The 22,088-nt window shown below is 37.4% G+C and overlaps 1 protein-coding gene across 18 annotated transcripts in view; it reads left to right on the top strand.

Annotated features, from left to right (window-relative positions):
* The window catches only part of LOC124290509 (RNA binding protein fox-1 homolog 1-like), a 97,023-nt gene extending 82,584 nt beyond the window's left edge, over positions 1-14,439 (top strand). For 14 of the 18 annotated variants that reach the window (XM_046727229.1, XM_046727232.1, XM_046727236.1 and 11 more), the window contains exons 3-12: positions 1,532-1,678; positions 1,974-2,036; positions 4,326-4,418; positions 7,216-7,276; positions 9,509-9,665; positions 10,015-10,072; positions 10,863-10,963; positions 11,384-11,450; positions 12,055-12,114; positions 12,263-14,439. In XM_046727229.1, coding sequence (XP_046583185.1) covers positions 1,532-1,678; positions 1,974-2,036; positions 4,326-4,418; positions 7,216-7,276; positions 9,509-9,665; positions 10,015-10,072; positions 10,863-10,963; positions 11,384-11,450; positions 12,055-12,114; positions 12,263-12,307 — 852 coding nt within the window. In that variant the 3' untranslated portion in view covers positions 12,308-14,439. The remainder of the gene's footprint in view (positions 1-1,531; positions 1,679-1,973; positions 2,037-4,325; positions 4,419-7,215; positions 7,277-9,508; positions 9,666-10,014; positions 10,073-10,862; positions 10,964-11,383; positions 11,451-12,054; positions 12,115-12,262) is intronic. The other 4 variants (XM_046727230.1, XM_046727231.1, XM_046727233.1 and 1 more) reach the window with 4 other exon arrangements.
* Positions 14,440-22,088: the final 7,649 nt, after the last annotated feature.

A 22,088-nucleotide genomic window follows, 5' to 3' on the forward strand; every position in this document is an offset into this window, starting at 1 on the left:
TGTATGCAGTTTGTGCATAGTGTGCTAAGCATGACATGGTTGTTAAGCATGACATATATGCTTGTTATATTCTCTGCGTGTGTCTCCTATGCCTACCAGATGTCCATCTCACTGCATATTCATATCATCTTAACTTGCATACCATCAGAGATGATAGCTTGGCTTCCAGCCAGAAAATGGCTTCGTGAAGGGAGTCTGTAGACTTTGTGGTATTTTTGCTGCAAGGTTGGAAAGATTGTTTACTTGCCATTTTCTTTAGCAATGTTTTGGTGATGGTAGGTGACATACAAGCCTTGAATGACTTGTAAGCATACACAAAAATTGCAGAGGAACATTACAGAAATACTTTCCCAGACAATACTATGTCATTTCAAACTAACTAATTTTTGTGGACTAACTGCTTCTCTGCATCCATGCATGCCAGTTCTCCCTTATGACAGTTAAAGAAATTTTGTCTCAGTTATCAACTATGGATGCTTGGTATCAGTTTATTTGCGTTATCAAGTTTCAGTATAGAGAATCATTAGACCCCTGTCATGTTGATCAGTAAAGGAAGTTTAATTTGGTTCGAGGCCATCTGATGTCTGCAGCGATTTTAGGCAATTTGACACTGGCGTTGAGACAGCATTGTTGCCTCCATTCTTATGGAAGTGGGTGACTCATCAGCTGGCAGGCTGTGGTCGGAATTAGAGATTCTTCCCAGCGAGTCACTACTGGCCTTTGGTCATGTATGGTGTTTGACGGAGAAGAAGCTCTGTTTGCTTGCCCATAGCATATTACAGTCAGTTTATCTTCTTCAGAAATAGGAATTGCTAACATTTGACATTTGAAAATGATGTTCATAACTGTAAGGTTTCATAGTCTCATGTTACTTTAAGGCTCTTGGGGAAAATAATGGCATTTTGTTGCCTGTAAACCTGTCAGCTTCCATGGCTGAGCTGAGCTGAGAACCCTGATATGCAGGCAGTTTATGGATGATGTAGAAACATGATAACGACATGATGAATCATTTGTCTAGTATTACAGTGGTGCAAGGATCTATACCCAAAACGTATAAAACATATAAGTTATAATTTGTCAATAAACTGCTTTGACAACATGATGCATTTCAAATAAGTGGTTGGATGCTTGTCTTCATTCGAGGTATGCAAAAATTGGAGTGTCCTTTTTATATTATGTATCATCTCTCTTATAATTTCTTTCTCTAACTGCTTTTTTCTTGGTTTCCACTACTAACCAATGTGCTTTGTATTATTAACATATACATTCTGATTTTATTTATGTCACAGTTACAATGCACTGTGTGGTTTCAACTGTTCAACTAAGAAATAAACTTAACGAATGTGTAACATAATTTAAATGTGGTTTCAATGTCATAATTCAACATCATTATCAGAGAATATGAGAGAAAACAGAACATGTATATCAAGAAAACATTTCCTAGAGTAAAAATCCGTAATATGATTCACTAATGATAATGGCTTGACTTAGTCCTCTTTCTCTGTGTTAATGGTCCCTTGTTGTATTTCAGCAAACAGACTTGCCCGTGGAAGGGGATATCCAGCCGTCATCTCCGCAGCCACAGGGTTCGCAAGGACCCAACTCAGGACCCAAGAGATTGCATGTATCAAATATTCCATTCAGGTTCAGAGAAGCTGACTTGCGCCAACTCTTAGGGGTGAGTATGGTTTGAATAAGGAGTAACTTTCAGCGATACATGAAGCTCTTTTTATGGATAATATAATTTACCATGCTGAATGTGACAACCCTCACTGAAATGTCATCATAGTTAAAAGGAATGATATTCATAATATATATAGAACCATGGGCAGTGGAATACTGAGTTCGACATTAAACAACAAACAATACATATGATGCTGTATGCAGAACCGATTACATGTTGCAGAATATCAAAGGAAATTGGAAAGCTTGATGTCTTTTTCTCAATTTGAATTTTTCTCTCTTTCATTCTGGTCGAACAACAGTTTGGCCCAATCTTAGATGTGGAAATCATTTTCAATGAAAGGGGATCAAAGGTAAGGTTATTTCCTTCCATCCAATATCCTTTATTGTGTGACAGCAGTACTGTGCCATACCAAGAGAACATTGTTGTTATTTATTAATTAAGAAGAAAAGTTAAAAAGCAAAAATGAAAAGAATTAATTGTGATCACTAAATTACAAAAATTGAAAGCAACACTTGGTTAGTATACTGATGGAAACAAATAAGGGAACACATGAGAGTGCAAGTGTTTCTATATTCCTTCCCAGTCCTCTTCACGTGCTTTGTATTGCACTGTGGGGGAAAATCTAGGGGGAAAATTTAGGGACACATGTACTTTCATGTGTGTTCTTATTTGTTCCCTTCAGTATATAATAAGGCACCACTTGTGACATTTCTCGCTATTGTGAGCTTTTGGTATATTTTAGTCTTGTTTTGATTACAAATCACATTCAGACGTCACTTGGTGTGGCACATGTTATTAAATTACCAGTTATGAAAAGAAACATCAGATACATGGTAATTGAACATTGAGTATCGACTAGAAATACAACCGCAGCAGTATACACAATACACAAGTGTTACTATGGGATAGCCTCACAAAGTCCATGAATTAAACTATTTACAGGAAATGATTTTTCCAATGGCACTCTTCTCGAATCAATGTATAAAGGGAGTGATTTACACCTGTGGCCGTTTCCCTCCTTGGGTGAAAGGTGTTACCTTGTTGTTGACAATGTAGGAATGATCAATACCTATCAGCAACCTGAAAGTCTTTTCTGTAACAGGAGATCTTTCACAGGTGCTCCACATCTGGTGTGGATGGTCAATACATTGTGATAGATGTATTCAGGAAATACACATGGTGAAGATGCAATGAGGAGTCATCTGGTTGGTTATCACGTTTGTTTGGCGCCACTTTTATAACCACATGTCTATGGAGAAAGTGATTTCTTGCTATTTACTTTTCCGTTGTCAGTGGAATGCAAAATTAATTATGACTGCTGCAGTTGTATTTCTACCCATGATTTTATTTGTCTAAATACATGTATGTTTATTATGAATTTGAAATTATTTGATTTGGCATCAAGATCAGTGTGATATATATTGTATATTGTCAGTTTCCCAAGTTGGGGTTTATCTAAAAGAAGAGAAACATGAGTTCATGTTTATTGCAAAATTTCATTGTCTATTCACTGACATGTATACAAGACCAAATGTCTTAAGCTTGAAACAAATTGAATGTTTTCAAATTAATGTTATATTTCACTGATTTATTATTCAAATAGGATGTTGCATATGTAAAAATTGTATGTCAATGATTTCATCTGCCTTGTATATTGAGCAGTTTAAATATTGAAGATGTACTGCTCCTTTGCAGCATGTGCTGGGAGAGGGCGATTCAAATGCTTTGTAGTATTTCAATGATAAAATCATGTTTCTAAGTTTCGAAATATTTGAATTTTTTTAGAAAGCTTTCTTTTTTTAACTGAATCACTTTCTGTTTCATATCTGAAATATCAAATTGATAAGAAATCAAGTTTTCACTTAATCGTTATTACTTTGAAGCGCCCTCACCTTGCCGGCTCTTGTAAGGGGAGGTAAATGAACTGATGCTATAAGTCATTTTCCATTACATGTTTTCAAATTAGTTTGTGTGTCACGTGCTGTCTTACCAAATCTTGTTGGAAAGTTGTTTGTGATGCTCCTTGCAGCATTCCGTGCTCCTTGCCCCCTGAGTGTAGTGTATACAAGGTGTATATAACATCTGTTTGCAAGCCTTCTCTTATTGTAGTATATCCCTCTTTAACAGAGGTCTCTGGGCGCCAATAGAGATTTCCTCACTTGCTAATGTTGTGCTTCTACTCCTTTGACTCATTCTAACTCGTTCATATTCTGCAAATGCATTTGCATTTTCTTTCAATTTGTTTTGGACTTCTACGGGAAAAGTTTATTTGTGAATTTACTAAAGGCACACAGACAACTTTCACAAGCATATTTGAATTTTGAAATCTGAATTAAACAAAATTGACTAACTGACTTGGAAGCACCAAAAATTAATACCCCCGCCCCTAAGCCTTAAGTATTGAAATTGTTCGTCCCCTTTGGGGTGGCATCTGTTAGTATATTTGGCCTAGAGGCATGAAGAAGCATGCCGCTTCTAGTTTCTAAGCATGCTATCCCCTCACCCCCCATTTCATATATTTGATAGAAATCATACATGAAAATCATGCATGATGAATTATTGACAATAAAAATGCCATATAATTTATGTTGATTTGCACGATTTTAATGCATGCTCCTTATTTTCCTTGTGCATGCAGGGATTCGGTTTCGTAACTTTCGCAAATAGCTCGGATGCAGACCGAGCACGAGAGAAATTGAACGGCACAGTGGTTGAGGGACGAAAGATAGAGGTGCCTGCATGAGTATTTTACTATTTGTGGTAGCACAAATGAGACTCGCTAAGTATTCCTATCTACATTGTGCAGTATGAAGAAATGCCTGTTAAGTGTATGTCGTGTACTGTTGTAATGTCTTGTGCTTAGGGTTTTCCAAAATATCAGAATCGTGTTTCTTAAGAGATTTTCTCACTGCCTAGGATTTGTCAGCGTATTGTGGCGGAAATGAGTCCTGAAGATGGGTGACTAGGCCCCCTTCTATGTAAATAGAGGACAAGTATGTTTGTCTGTGTCAGAACCATGCATTCCTATGCACGCCAATGAAAATTTCATATCAACTTTTAACTCTGCATAGCTCACATTTGTCTGGCATTTCTTGATGCTGTTTTGATTGTGTTTACCATTTTTAATGACTTTTTACGTGTTTATCCTTTATATAAGAACCTCACATTAGAGAAAGGTGCAATCTTCGGCTTCATTTCATTCCCTTAGTGGTAAAAAAGCGGAAAGGCGAAAAGTTGCGCACCTATGCAAAGATAAATGGGGGATTAACTGGTAGGTAGATACGCTAAAGTATGGTCACGTGATTCGTCGTCAGCCCATATTGTAATGTCCAAAGTAGCCATTCTAGACAGACCTTCTTCTCTGTAGTACTGAAAGTGATTAATCTTAGCTAGTATTGGTTCACTTCAGTGATAGTTGTAGAATAATTGACGAGATTTTGATAGTTTCTTTGTTAGTTGCACATAATGCTGGACCAACAGCCAAGATACACGAAGACTAACAAAAATATTAAAACTATAGTTGTATGACTGTACAAGGTACTCTCACTGTCACTGTAGATATAATGTCCATACGGAGAAAACATTTGCAAATTTCCGAGCTTCCTGTTTCACATTGCGTGCTAGTGTTTACAACAGTTCTACAGTATTTTAGTTTGAAGGAAGGAGGTCTGTTCAGATGCAGCTACTCGTCATAAGAAGTAATATCATGCTTCTTTCAATGACCAATCTTCAGTGGAGACTTCCATCATTGTATGTCCAATGTCCATTGGTATTCATTCAGCTAAATACCCCCATAAATCTAACCGGTATCATCCAATCTAGCTTAGTATGTGAGGAAAAGGGCATTCATGTTGACAGTGCACACTGCATGTATTTCCAAGACAGGGTTTCAACCAGATATGTTTCACAGATCAATGCCAATTTGAACGGTTTGTAGAACTAACGAAATATTTTCCTGACAAATTGAGACAACTTGTCTATTCAATATCCCCACAAGGACTAGGCTTCCATTGTCCTGTAATTTGGAAATCTGTCTTTCGGACATGGGATTTTGTAGTTAAACGAGAAATAGCCAGCAAATTCTGACTTTTGTCCTGATGACTGTAGAAGTTAGGCATTTGATCCAGTAACGAGAGAATTTGATTAAGCTGAGACTGCAAATCCAACTAGATGGGGCAATTTCCATTATTTGAGGGTCATATACATGCAGCGTGCACTTATCATAGCTTTCTTGGCTGGCTCCAACACCATCAGGGACCTGTTCACCATGGAAACCGAGTAGATCTTGACTCCAATCTGAATAAGAATTGACAAATGTTAGGGTTATGACGGCTCTAACTTGTGGTTGCGCTTTCCGCTGTAAACAGATGATATGCCTTCCTCAGCGTAATTTGTTTACTTAACGTGCGTTCCACTTAAATGTAAAGAATTTTTAGAATTTCCTTTACAAATTCCTCACTGGTAATCTGTGGGAAGCATTTCGTAATTATTTCTGCAACATTTAAAGCTGTTGTTACATTATGCAGCAAATTCATTCAGAAATGTCCAGATGTAAAATTCCATGAAGATAATAAAGTGGCATATAAACAATGTTGCAGCAGTATTGCTGAGTTCCATATTCTGAGATCAGAGGTCGCTCAGTGGACACAACAGCAAGCTGAACATGATTGTATTCATTTTCCTTTAAACTTTGGTCCTAAGTGTCGGTATCCATGGGAACGGTTTGTTGGTTAGATAGAACTGGGTTTCTCTTATTTTGCTCCCTGACTGCCCTGAGGGTGTTAGCCAGATTTTGATGGAAAATCGGGCTAATTGGTAGGCAAGCAGTGGCTGCTACTGCAAGTTCGGCTGTAATCGCGACTGTGAAAGGTCACTTTCAGTGCAAGATTAAAGGTCACAGACTTAACTGAAAACAGTGAATGAAACAGTTTATAATGTAAAATTGCAGAATTTGACAATTGCCTTTGCATATTTCAAAATTAGAAAAAGCCCAATTTTCCTACTTTTTGTTGCTGATTGGCTGTGTGATACTTTAATATGTGGACCTGACATGGCTACCATTTTTATCTGCTTAAATGGTAATCTACATACAAATTATGGCAGTTCATGGCATTTTCAAGGTAATTAATGAAATCATAATTGGCACTTAATAGAAAAACTTCATAAGGCTGTCGCCAATTATTACATTAATGAGAGCCAGCGTAAACTGTTTCTCCCCTGGTTAACCTTTTCAGTCGTCATATTTCTTTCTAATTGTGACAGCTCAAGTTTTGTAATTATATTAGTCATTTTCAAAGAGAGCCATGCCATTCTGAATTGCCTGTAACACAATTATGAATAATTTTGTAATTATACAACATTTCAAAATTTCACAACTGTAATATGCAAATTGTAAAACATCTTTTCTTTATTAACTATTAAAGTGCGAAAGGCAATGAGGAAAGAGGTCCACATTATGTTTTGAAGATTTGTGATTTTTGTGACAAAAAGAATGCTAAATTTTAACGTTCCACAATTTTATGAAATAGGTTAACAATGCCACTGCCCGTGTCATGACCAAAAAAGCTGCTGCACCAACCATCCCCAATGGTAAGCCAGTAACCACGTTCTGTGTGGAGAGAGAAGGGTGCAGATAGCGACTAGCCCACAACACTCCAGTTCCTTCATATGCAGCAGCTTTTGTCATTGGAGTTTTATTGTCAAGTGTCAGCTTGAAGGCTATCCATGCAGTCCCACTACTTACCCAGTGCCTCGTGTTTCTTGTATTATATGTATTTTCAGTATTATTTTTTTCGTTTCTGTATGGGTTGTGTCCACATGTAGTGGAGCCATCATTTTGCTGAGTATATTCCTGCAAGGGTCGTGGAAATGAATGGTACACAGATAAAATGCTAAACTGGGTATCCTTTTAACAAATTTGAATCACTAAAGAATTATTGTCATTGTAATTTGAGTCACATCATTCACAAGATTTTGCAATTATCTTGAAACATGGATGTTAACCAGCTGAAAAGCTGTAACCATCATGATAGGGTTTGAAGTTTTAATTGGATACCCAGTTTCAATGGATGGTAATTTTTTTCTCGAATGATGTGATATGGCATTTTTTCTAATTAACACAATGCGCGTGCTTTGTCACTGCATACATAAGACCTGCATGTGGACTGCTGGATGTGATGATGGTAAACTATCTGCATTCTTTTCCCTCCACATTGTCAATTGAGACACGTAACCTTGATTTCAAACATTGCTCACCGGGCTCATTTGCTGAGCTGCTTTAATGCCAAAATCTAATTTATTAGCATCCCACATCCATACCGGACTAAGAAGGTCTCTTGGCGTGGGTTATTTGTTAAGCAGATTCCACAGGGAGAACACTGTTGGCCTCTGTCCAATTGATTTTGCTACTGGAACTCCAAAATTTATTGATTTTTTTAAGAGAACTCCTTCAGCGTTTGCACATTTGCCTGAAAGGATTATTTGTAACCAATTTATAAGAAAGGATATTATCTGTACTTAGTTCATATTCAAAAGGATGTATCCAGATAAGACTGGGACATAATCTGATTGTTAAATACTCTCAGACTGTAAAATTGTTATTTGTCTTTAGTGGGCTCAAAATTGTAGATTATTATCAATTTACATACCCTCTACTCTAGGAAATGAGCTATGTGAGCATTCGTGTAGCATAAGTTACACATGGTTATCGGTTTTAGTCAGACAAATTTTCTGTTTATCTTATTAGGCAGAACGTCCAGCACAGTGTGATTAATACCATACAATCATTTGTTTGCATGGGGATTCAAGAAATTAGCTGAAGGGTTGCATCGTCTGCTGGGCTGGTCAACAACTTTAAGGGGTTAGAAGATGCCCTCAGCCCCAGTCCATTAACCAGACCCACAAGTATTGATTGTCTCGGTCCCCGTCCATAGGGAGCATGATTGCCAACTATTAACTTCACATTGTTCCTCAAGCTCGTCTAATAGGGACAGTTTGGGAGCCTTGTTTTAGATATCCCTGAAGGGGAGGTCACCATAGTCTTTGTTTTGCCGAAGACGGACCCCTCGTTAGGGTGTCTACAACATGAGTGAACGCCCGTGGGGAATGTGATGCATTTGGGAATTGTGAAAACATTGATGATGCATCGGTGATGAAGATGTGCAGTGCTTGCCCTATAAACAGGCTTCAAGTTATTTGTAAATAATGCTCATTGTGGAGTGACGTAACAGTCATGAATCCCTGTAAAGTTTTTATTTGCTTTTTTCTTGAGTGGAAAACAAAATACATGGATTGGATAGATTTTAGCCTACTCTACCATAATTTTTAGCGGTATGTGATATTAACATAATTCCCGGCGATTGTTACGTGAAGCCTGCTGAATGGATCAATTTTGAAGGCCTGTAGCCCACTTTGTACATAATAAGGTAATTGTTTGGAATGGGAATGGCGTAGAGTAGGGAAAGTGTGCATAACTGATCAAAAACTGGTGACTGTATGAAGTTTGTAGTTACCCTCCCTTTTTCAAGTTACTATCATCAAGAAGAAATAATTTGGCTTGAATGCTTGTTGTAGTCAGTATTTGTATTACATACATTTAATGAGTATATAATTATTTACATTTGAAAAAAAAAAATTGACTTTGTTAAAATATTGCTCTGTGGTTGATGGTAACTTGAAAAATGAATGTTAATGAGACACTGCCCTTTTCGTCAAACATTCAGTGCATACAACATCTTTATATAAAACATCACATGTATGGGAAGAACCTGGGTATGTGAGTCTTCTGGGATCTAATATATTTGTGACCATGGCCATTTTCAGCTGCTGCGCTCCGAGGTGTCGCGTTGACGCGAGGTCGGGCTGCAGCTGCAGGACTAGCTGCACGTGGTGCTTACACTGCCGCTGCTGCAGCAGCTGCAGCAGCGTTCAGGCATCCCACTCCACTAGCTGCCACAGCAACTGCGTTACCGTATGCAGCGTAAGTAACAGTTCATTTCATAAGTGTGATCCAGCTTAGTGCTTTTGAAATTGTAAGGCAGATAAAATATGTAATATTTTAAGTGTCATTGTCAAGACAGTGAACATACCATTAGAGCATAAATGATGCTATGACCTTCTCGGGTTTCTTTTCCACAATCTCTTTAATGTTAATGCAGATTCTCATTGTTATTTAAGTCTTTTATGATTGGCGCTGGAAGATTTATGGACTTGAAATAAATCTCTTGTTCGTGCATGAAAATAAAATACAAGCTGTTTGTACATAAATGTTTAGGTCGCTGTATGATGTCGGAGTGATGGGGTTCTTAAGATATGCAATTATGTTTCAGTGGAGTGTACCAAGACCCTTTCCTTGCTACGTATGATGCTGCAACGGCCAGATATCAGGTACTCATCGTCATGGAAACAACAAACCATAGAAATTGAGAAAATGAGTTATTCAAATGATCAGTAGATGAATATTGAGATCCTTGGTCTACTAACACTGGGTTCTGATTGGTTGGAGGGGCGGTTGGTTAGCCTAGTGGTTAAAGCGTTGGCTCGTCACGTCGAAGACCCAGATTCGAATCCGCACAAGGGTACAATGTGTGAAGCCCATTTCTGGGGTTCCCCGCCGTGATGTTGCTGGAATATTGCTAAAAGCGGCGTAAAACAAAACCCAGTCAGTCAGTCTGATTGGTTGGGCATGAGTCTGGCCTGCCAGGTGCAAGTTGATTGTGGACATACAGTTGTCATACACTGAAATACCAAGTTCTTCTTTCTTGTGTGGACATGCCTTGGTTCATGGGAACATAGCATTTAAAGACATCTGGTTGAAGTCTTTCCATTGATCACAAAGTGGTTCTTTTCATCTCAGAGCTGTGTTTAGCTTCACTAATCACCTTTCTTCACTGGATGTAGTATGGTTTTCAAACCAAACATGGTATTTGTTTAAACCTTGATATTTCCAAGGAGGTATGCAAGAATGTTAATTTATGGAAACTTCATATAGTGGGGTTTTATTTTCACATTCTGCGCTATTCCTTTATGTCTTTCAAACAAAAGCAGGAAATTTTAAAACAGTTTATATGTGTTTTTAGGTTAACACGTCAGTCTCAGATGATGTGAAACAGGAAGTGGTACTGTTTTATGGAAGACATGGTGAATAGTATTTGATGTTGTGTGTGTTGTGTTACAGTTGGTGACTACTCAGCCATACGCGGCGGCTGCAGGGTATCCAGGAGCTGCCACCAGATATGCAATTCCAGCTGTCGCCACAGCCGCAACATACCCTGCAGGGTAAAAACTCCCCACTCTCTCCCCCCAGAATCAAATGCTGACATTAAATAGTGCTCAAAACTTGTCTTGGATCTTTCATAAAAAAATTGTCTTCTACAGACTGATCTCTGGTTTTCATTTTTTGAAATTAATAGTCTGCCAGCCAGTGACTGGTTGATAAGGAAGTTCTAGTGACATCAGCAAGACTACATCTTTTAGCTAGAAGTTAAGGTTTAAGTACCAGACTGATGTAGCCTCATGTATAGTCTTGTGACTTATTGGGTAGGGATAGAGGCTTCTGCTGCATTTCAGTAATATGACTAAAAATGTAATGTTTGCAAAGATTTTTTAAGAAACCCACAGAAAATCTCAGTTACAGTTGACAAAAATACAATTGTTATATTAACATCTCATAAAAGTAATCCATCACAACGTTTTCAGTTACGGAAGAGAGTATGCCGCTGACCCCTACCTCGGACATGGTATTGGCCCTGTCACCGGATATGGCGTAAGTTTATATGCGGCTTTTGTAGCTTTGGTTCGTAGTTTATAAAAGGTTCCGTTATTATCAGTAATTGTGCATCAGTATTCAAGTCATGTCATTGTTGCAAATGTGGACGGTATTGTTAGAGTTCTGTCGTGCTTGTGTTTGTTTGTATTTCATTTTCTGTTCTATTATTTGTTACCATTATTATTTCAATTCGGTCATCTGCTGATGTGCACAAGCCACAATAGTAAAAAACATATTTCATATTTATGTGTATTCTTAGCTAGTTCTTAATTTCACTTTTACAACATGTACAGTGACAGTGCATTGTTTCATTTGCAATGTATTGGAAGATAGTGCTCTCTATTACGCATGCTTAGTTTAGAAGTAGAATGTTGTTTCTAGCTGTATTACAAAGCTAGAGATCCATGATAATGGCCAACTAATTTCAAGATTGAAATGAAAATTTGGGTATTTATTGTGCAAGTAAGATTAAGCATACTTGTGTGCTGTCCTACAAGCAACGACTCATTCATTCCTCAGTGTCCTCAGTGGGGTTTTATTGATGTCCCAGGGTTATTTGGCCATATTATTAGAATAATCTAAAATATGAATCTATTTTTAGCAGGTAACTGAGATGGGTGTGCCCCTTAGTCTAACATCCGATATCTTCGCACAGCGCGAGGTAATAAATGTCATATTTTGGGAATTGACTTCCCGTATCAAGTAAAACAAACATCCATCATATAAGGTGGTATTTGCTACCTAGATTACATGCATGACTTCAAGTGAAAATTTTACTCAATATCTCACACATTCTTTTCTGCCAACAGGCTACAGTCTACCGAGGAGGATACCAAAGGTTTGCACCATACTAACTCGGGACATCTGCAAGAAGCATGAAAATGGCAGGGACTGAGGTTAGTCATGGTACATGTCATGTGACATGTCAAGTGACCAGAAGAGGCTGAAGAGGGGATGGAGCTGTGACTTCCAAATGCTGAAACTTGACATCTTGTGCAATGGCTGTTACAATTCAGCTGGCAACCTTGCTTTGCTGTTTTCAATGTTCCTGGTAGGCGACAACCTCGAACCTTGTTATCTCCACACCATGGAAGTAGAAATGACCGAAAGTGGAGCCAGAACTGTGTAAAGAATACTCATACTGCAAGCTTTATTTTTGAACAAACACATCTAGTCATTTGTACATGTTATGTATCTACTTTTACCTCTTAAGTTGTTATTTTATTTGTACTATGTTAGAGCTACTTGTGTTACTCAGCTGTCCCGAAGTCAGCTTCGGCTATTCTGAACGTGCTATGGCAGACGAATACCAGTCATTTGGTTTGCTGTTGTCTTGCTTGACGGAAGTATGCATACTCACCATAAATGTTGCATCAGAGAGGGACAATTTCAACAAAGACACCTTTATTTTTTAGCCTGTCCTATGCAGACCTATATAATTTGGGTGCGAAGTCACCAGTCATGCTTTATCAACTTCTGTAGATGTTGCTTTCTGTTGCATTGTAGTTTTGGCTCTTTCAACATGTTGTACAAAAAATCCAAAATCGAAATCCGTTGTGAAAGTTTTGTAAAACTGTTGAAAAGTCCCTCCTTGTTTCCGACAATCCTGCATTGTTCTTCATTATCCTGTTCTCAGCTGTTCACTTCATATTATCACTGAATCCTAGTCTTCGCACATTGTACATATTCATCTTTGCCAAAAATTTTGATACACGTCTTACACTCACAGCCTGGTGCATAGACCTAGCCGACATCTTCTTGTTCTTCTGTTGCCTCAAGCATTTTAATGAGCATTACTCTGTTTTTAAGTGTAAATAATCTTTAACAACTCATTGTGGGGTGTAGATTGGGACAAGGGGACTTCAAGTGCTGATCTGTTGATGAATCTCAAGTATTATAGGACCATGTAATATGGAGTGAACAAGTATATAGTCATCTCATACCTTCACTTCTCGGATAGTCGTCAGTTGGGCCAGTACTGGCATTGACAAACTTTGTGTCCATATGGGCTGCTTCATATATATATCTGCGCATATATTTGAACCCACTTAGCAGGTGCCCCCTAGCACCAACACACAGACAGCTGTGTTTTTGCAGTGCCAGAGTGTTCCAACCAGGTAACACAATCGTGCAATGTTGAAACCAAGTCACTGTATAAAGATATGTTCCAGTAGTCAGTTACCATTATCCCGAAGCTGGGATTGGCTTCATGGTGAGTGATAGTTTGTCGTCAAACTTCTTCGATGCCAAAATAGATCATCCTGCATTACCACAGGATATCGACCTACAAGTAATTGGAGCTTCTTACTGCCCAGAATGATTATAACAGTGTGCCCATCCTCTCCACCATGCTCTTGACCCTGTTCTGCTTATAGAATATAGTCTGTAGTGTTGTTTAGTGAAGCCAATTTCAAATCATGATTTCAAGAAATTTCTTGAGCTGCCATGGTTGGGCACATGGTTATTTTTGTGATATATATTATGAACAATATATGCACAAAACCGTTCATACAAATTGTAGTTAATCATTTAGAGATGTAAGTCAAAATTCTGTATTGTAGCATTTACACTCCATTATCTAGTCGATACTTTCTACCCCATGTATGTGCTGTTTTGTGCATTGTTATTGTTGCAAGGGCCATTACACATTTTCAGTTGGATCATATGTGAAAGTCAGAAAACAAGTTGTCCACGTCTTCAAATCTTATTTATATCCTTATCTAATCTTTTGTCTTGTGTCGTGTCTGTCTTTATGTGACTTTCACATTTGAGCTGGAAATGTTGAAGGGCAAAGTTGCGATGTGATCCAAACATTGCAGGGTTTGCCGACAATGAAACCATCAGTAGTTCATTCTGTAAGTAAACATCCAGGCTTTGTTACACTTACAACCCTTTGCCAGTACCAGAATTACCAAAAAGTGATAGTATTCATGTAGTAACATCATGTGAAACACCAAACTTCAAAGATGCCAATTGGCTATCTGTAGTGATTTAAATATTTCAAAAGGGAGGGTTTGTGAAATTTGTTACCAGGTCTACGTAGAATCAGTGGTAGTGTGCAAAGGATGCGTAAAGGTAACAGAGACCCATTAGTTATTGTACCATAGGAATGTATGAGAGATGTATGTATGAGTGAGTGGAGAAGAATTTGTCACGAAAAGATTGGTGCTAAGATTGAAAATACTTGTTGAGGTTCCAATATTTCTTCCTCGTTGCAATTCAAGTAACAGGGTGCTGGAGAATCTTTGTTAAGGTCATTATTGAAAAGTTTGGGTCTAATTTCAATTACAAACATTATTCTGAAGCATTTCCTTGCCAAAACATTCTTGCCTTGATTACTTTTTGAGGAATATCAAGTGCTGTATGTTACATATTGACTATTTATGATGGAGATTGGGGTTCCATCATTCTTGGGTTGTCTGCCCTTGGATAATTCTGCCCAGAATCTCAAGTTGATATATTGAAATATAATAAAGAAATTTCTTTGAAAGAAGGCATTTTGTTTTGAAATTATTCATAAATGGGTTTTCATTTGACTTTTCCTGGATCATTAACAGATTAGTCAAGGTTGGACAACTCAAAAATATTTTAGTCAGCACTGTTGGTTGAATGAGAGGTAGATGTTAACACTGAAATACACTTTCCACGAGTTGTCAAACTAGCATTGACAAGCATTATATTACAGTCTTCCAAGAAATATGAATGTTCCCTCTGAAATTGTCAGCTGTTTTAGTTGTGAAACTTTGCTATTCACTAAATTCAAAACCCAGAAAACTGATCCACTGCGGATATGACAAGATGCCACATGATCAAGGGTAGGCAACTCTGTCTGAATGCCCTCACCCAGGACTTGCTGATCAGATTCTGATTGTGGAAAAAGTGTGTCCGGTTTTAATATCTGCCTTATTGTATGCCATCGTTCGAAGTTGAATTTATTGTTTCACATTGAAATCTCAGTTTTTTAAAACAGTTTGAATTTCTATTGCCAATTCTGTTTAACTATTTATTTATATGGTTTTTGCGCATTATACGCAATTAAAACATTGAATTATTAAAAATCAAAAGTTGAATCTATTTACTTGATCAATCAAGAAATTGTGTACTGATGTGATCTGTGTGTGTAACATGTAAATGTTCATTGTCCTGTTGGTGTAAATCTGTGGTTAATCATGTAAAGGACTGATGATGACTAGATTTGGAATTCCTCCTAATTTTTTGATTGATCACCATTTTGCATCATCTCCAGTTAAAATACTCTTTGGTTTTCTCTCAGCCCCAAATAGTTTTAGTTGTGAAGACTTTGTTATGTATTATATGTGCATTTGAGACGTTATGAGCTAAATCAAAACAAGATCAAATACTGAAAACCTGGGCAGGTTGGCAATAACAATTTTCACATGTTGGCGCAACTCCAGATTGTACAAACAGTTCAAAGTGGACCTACATCAACATAGGTTTTAGTAAGTAAATTGTTTGAACTTGGGATAAAGACTGCTCCTGCTGACCTGTGAAAATGATATTTCAATCTGCCCTGTAACCTCCTCAAACAGGGTTAAAGGTAATACAGAAAACCCCTGTCAGTGTATGTGCATGAAAATGGGTATGTTCCTCATGATGGTAACAAGTCTTGTCAAGTCTGCTACCTAAACTCCACGGCGGCAGCGATTACTCCGCCAATATAGTTCTTCCATGGTGGCATGGCATGGGGCGCATGCAAGGCATTTTGTCCTACCCAACATGATTGGGTAGGTGTGAATGGAATGGTTGATGGTGTTTACATACTGTGCGAAGTCATATTCACATTGTCCTAGTGTGAGATTATTATTTTCCATAATGCCTCACTTCGAACGAGGTTATTTTCTCAGATAGATGACCGATAGCAGTATGCCACAAAATATGGAGTACAGACAGAAAATGTTTTTTTTGTTAAATGTGGCCATTTGACTTGAATTGCTTGTTGGAATGAAGGGCAATATGTGCACGTCAACTGCTCAATCTGGAAAGAAAAGGTTTTTGAAATTGCATCGCTTGGAGAGATATAAAGTGTCTGATTATCTTGTGGTGTATTGCTATGTGACCTTGACATTGGTGTGTGGCATATGGTTTACCTTGCATGATAAGTGCTACTGTACGAGGCTGCAATCAAATCACGTGGCATGGTGTTGGTTTTTTAACACCATGGTCCTTGTTATGTCTTACTATAACATTACTTGTATGAATAAAATAGTATAGTGGCTCTTTGCATTATTTATAGTATTACACAATATTGTCTTGTAGACTTGCAGTACATTTGTAGTAGCTATAGAATTTGTTATTGTGCAAACAATGAAAACTTTTTTACAGTTCAATATGACATAAGGATAATAATCAACCTTACTGTAGTAAGTTGTGGAAAACGTATATATATATTGCCACAATGTTGCCACAGTTTGTTCTGTCAATGTGCTTTTAATCAAGTGTAGAATACGATGCCCATATTGCCTGTTTTGTGTATGTAGTGTAATTTGTCTGATGACTCCTTGGCTTTCTTTGGTATACTCTCTGCACTTTGACCTTTCATATAGCACCTTTTTTCATGCAATAAACAGTTCTTTCTGACCATCTAGCACTAGCATCACTAGACTTGTTGTGGTGTATGCATGCATGTTGGAATGCCTCTCCATCAATGTGCATGTTGAGGAGGCGGGGAATGGGGGACTAATATACATGTCTCCATGGTAACCATAAAAACTAACCTGCATCATTTTCTGAAATGTGGTAACTTCCCTTTGCATTTCAGCATACATTGTATTTTGCATGAAACGCTCTCTGCCCATTGAATACTGCAGCTGCAATAGACTATAGGAGATTGTAAGAAGTCACAGATTAATTAGATCTGAAATTCTTTTGACAATATGACCAGCAACGCTAGACCAATTGCTGTCTTGTGGTATTATTACCATCAAAAAATCCATTGTTAAATGAACTAAAATAAATTCTTCGTAAAATATTATTGGGATTATTTTCTTCATAAATGAAAGTTCATTACGTGCATATTTTGTTTCAACACCCATTTTAAACATTTGAAAACATGTAGTTAAGCACTTTGACTGTTGGTTAATAAGCTGCAGTATGCAATGTGTTGTGAGTGAATTTTACTTCTGTTGTCATGGTTGTAAAGACAGCCATGCAAGGAAGGAGTGTTACTGCATGATACCACCATTGCATGATGTGAATCCCTATCCACTGCCATTCAGCAGACATCATCACCTGACAGGCCACTGCCCTTGGTGCCATAAACGGACGTTATCAGTATTGCTACTAACTAGAAAAAATATATTTCAGGTTTTGAAGTCAGTGTTTGTTGAAAAATATGTAATCATTTCAAAAGGTGTTTGTGAACACTTTGATACGATCCAACTGATCCAAAATTGAAGGTGCAACGTATCCTAATATTAAGACCGTTTTTTCCAAAAAGGCCTCTATTTGTATGTGGAATGTAAACAGAAAATATAGTTTGTTTTAATAAAAAAAAATAAGGTACAACTGTCAAAACTTTCTGACATGTGTAAAGTAATTGTTAAATTGAAGACTAAAATATACAGTTTTGTCCCTAATTGAAATTGAACTTTTATAATATCAAGACCGTTTTTCCAAAAAGGCCTCTATTTGTATGTGGAATGTACACAGAAAATATAGTTTGTTTTAATAAAAAAAAATAAGGTACAACTGTCAAAACTTTCTGACATGTGTAAAGTAATTGTTAAATTGAAGACTAAAATATACAGTTTTGTCCCTAATTGAAATTGAACTTTTATAATATCAAGACCGTTTTTCCAAAAAGCCTCTATTTGTATGTGGAATGTACACAGAAAATATAGTTTGTTTTAATAAAAAAATAAGGTACAACTGTCAAAACTTTCTGACATGTGTAAAGTAATTGTTAAATTGAAGACTAAAATATACAGTTTTGTCCCAAATTGAAATTGAACTTTTATGTTTAAAAACGTAGTTATTACAGCAGAAGGAAACTGAATTGTGTTGATGTTATTGATTGTATGGGGACTAAAATCAGTTCCTGTTAATCAGACTATAAATAGCTTGGTGGTTTATTCACCCTAAACACAAAAAGGAAAGTATGTGTCAGTCTCGTTCTGTGTTCTCAGGGACAAGCAACATGAGGGGAAATAATTGATGACCACTTTTTATTTTACCACTCACAAAAACAGCAATTTGTGCTGACTGGATAGCTTGATTGCTTTTACAGCAAACTGTAGGGTAAACAGAGGTCATTGCCTGAGATGCAGTTTTTGTATGTTCTCATTTGGTTTTTTTTCTCCTATTCAAACTTTTACAGATGTTCAATTAAAGATAACATTACACTGTTTTTATTTATAGATTTGCTGAACCCAAAGTAGATAGGGAGAGGGGATTCTGAAAACCTTAAATTCTTCAGAATACACTAACTTTATTGACTTACCAAAATATGTGTACATGGTTCTGTTGGCTGACAATGAAGACAGGCTCAGTAAACATAGCAAAATGCAGTAATCTTTGAAAATATTAGGCAAATTGTTTCCAAAACATCCTCACACACAAAATAGTTGATTTAAATAAAAATACATATCAAAAAAGTAGGTGAGAAATTCACTAAATGAATGAATAGGTAATCTGTTTGACAAATGAAAATTGATGATACATTTATTTTTCATCAGCAGTATGTGTACCATTATGGAAACTTGTGGAATCTGCAATTCTAATTAATATAATGTAATAGTTTTAACTTTAAACATTACTATGGTAATTTGCAACAAAAGTGTAATATAGTAAAAACATGCCAAAACGTATCTAGATTTGTATTGCCTCATTAATCGAAATTATGGGGTGATGTTTCTGATTAAAGAATCCAAACGGCCAAGAAGTAATTGCTGAAACACCAGGTTTGATGTGTTTGCTGGTGGCCGTGAATGGGAGATATAGATGTAATAGCCATTAACTTGTTGCTTCAGACATTATGAATGCACATGCATTATCAAACATAACAGATTTTCATTCATACACAGGTATTACATACAGACACATTCCAACACCTGAACATTCAAATCATGTGAAGACATTCAAATCTCAACAAAATCCAATATAATCCAATACATAATATCCCTTTGAACATGAGCTGAATTCACTTGGAGAACCAGATTTGATATATATTGGAGCAAGATTCATTCCAGATGACTATCTGAGCATTGCCTTCTCTGACTGTATGTTAATCAGGGGCGGTGGGGTAGCCTAGTGGTTAAAGCGTTAGCTCGTCACGCCGAAGGCCCGGGTTTGATTCCCCACATGGGTACAATGTGTTAAGCCCATTTCTGGTGTCCCCCGCCGTGATATTGCTGAAATATTGCTAAAAACGGCGTAAAACCATACTCAGTCAGTCAGTCAGTGTATGTTAATCACCAGACAGGTATGTTACATGTGACTGAACTCCCTGAACATCAACACTGTCCCTAGTTCAGACATATATATCACAATGGCAAACAGAAGGTGGGAAATGAACATCTGTCATACTGAATCAAAAATAAGACCCACATGTTAAACATTGAAATTACTGCCCATATGTCCTCACTAGCCACAAGAAACATGTGAACAAGATCCTTCTATTTAGTTTATTGTGGCTAAGGACATGCATATTTCGTATGTACCTCAGACCATAATCAGTTTTCAGACTGCTGTCTGGAACAAGACTCGGTCCTCCTATTCTTTAAAAGACTTAACACATTCCTCGCTCATATTGCTTTGTAGATAAGGGCAAAGGCCAGTTCTACAAATCTACTTTGGCACCAGTGTTCTTGTGACTTGAGGAAGTAATGTACAGAACCTAATTTGTTTTGCGGAACGGGACCCAGGGTTAATCTGGTTAGTTTAGAATCCTCCCCCTGGTCAAATTTGAAGCATTTTCAGTGAAGTAAGTACAATACCATTAGTTGTCAGAAACTATTGATGTACCCATCTACTCACTTTGCTATTTGAACACTGCTAAGTTTATTCAAAGGAAATCTACTGAAGGCACCATACTGAATCTAGACATTTCGGTCTTGTCTTCAATTGATAACATCATATGGAATTCAAAACACTATTGATGGATAGCATAGTTGACTTTAGAAACAAGTGATTGTTTGACCTGAAAATCAGGCTTTTTTGTTTGAGATAGTAACAACAGTAAAATAGATGAAGTTGGAGACCAAACACCATTTATTGTTCAGGGTCGTTCCACAATGCCATCTTTGTGCAATGACTGTCAAAAAGATCAGTTCGGGAAACAGGATCACGCACATGCAGTGGTTATAGATGGAAATGGAGCGGTGGTTAGCCTAATGGTTAAAACATTTGCTTGTCATGCCGAAGGCCTAAGTTTGATTCCCTACATGGGTACAATGTGAAGCCCATTTTGGTGTTCCCCACTGTAATGTTCCTGGAATATTGCTAAGAGTGGGGTAAAGTCATACTCACTCACTCTAGATGGAAACATTGCATTTATTCCAAATGTCTCCACACACATTTAATGCAGGTCTAAATCAAATTTCTATTTGCTGTGACTAAAGAGCCTTTACAAAGATTCAGGGTTAGACTAGGTCTGCAGTTATTTAAACATGATCAGGTGTTCAGATCAATTTGGTTGAGTGCCCAGACAGTGGATTTCTGCTCAGAATATCAATCACTGGATTTCAATCCAGATTCCATTATTTAATGTTTGCTGGCATGTAGACAACATACAAAAAGATCAACGAATATATTTGCAACAACAAAAAATAGTAGAAGAGGTAGGTAAGCCAACCCAACAAGGAGGGGCACATTCTTCACTTTGTTTCCAAATAAAACTAACATGTTTTTCACACATGCTACATTAGCTGAAATTGTACACGCTTCCATGCTGCTGTTTATGGTGTTTCTGTGCAAACTGTCATCCCACCGTTTCACATCTCAAAGACGGATTCAGGGCCAGGTGATTTGAGTGTATTTGCACATAGTTTAAGATAACCATGCTTCCTGTGTACGTTTTGAAAATCGTCACCATTAACAGCTAGGTTTCTGGTCAAAGGGAGATAACCCACCAATTCGAGTTCACTTAACGCGCAAGAACACTTCAACACCAGGAAATGCGCCGAAACCAGGTTACTTTTCTTGTGTAGTGATCAATAACAACAGATAAAACCGTATGAAGAAACATATTTTACATGAAAAATAGGTGCATCACACCAAATATGAATTTTCCCTGGTATTTGTTCACTGTACTGTCAAAACTCTACTGGACCCCAATCCACAGAGCGTTCGTAGCGCTAAGACATTAGCCCTGGTCTGATCAAGTCAAATGATTGGATTGTCAAAAGGTTGTATTGATATACAGTAGACATATTTGATACAACCACTTGAAGTGCACCAGTAGACTTTATTTTCTGGAAACCATGAAAAACGAACACTAGGAATGCATTTAATTACATTATGCGCACACTGCGTCATAAGATCAAGAACCTCACGTCGTGACATCGGACCCTGCCTGAGCCATGGGTTAGGGTGGTGATTCATTAGTCCGGTCACTCGGATGGCTAGTGTTCAATTCCCACTCGGATATAATCTGTAAAGCCAATTTCTGCTGTCTCT

The sequence above is a fragment of the Haliotis rubra genome, unplaced genomic scaffold (genome assembly GCF_003918875.1).
Source record: "Haliotis rubra isolate DU_JTF1 unplaced genomic scaffold, ASM391887v1 Scf468, whole genome shotgun sequence".
NCBI lineage: Eukaryota > Metazoa > Mollusca > Gastropoda > Lepetellida > Haliotidae > Haliotis > Haliotis rubra.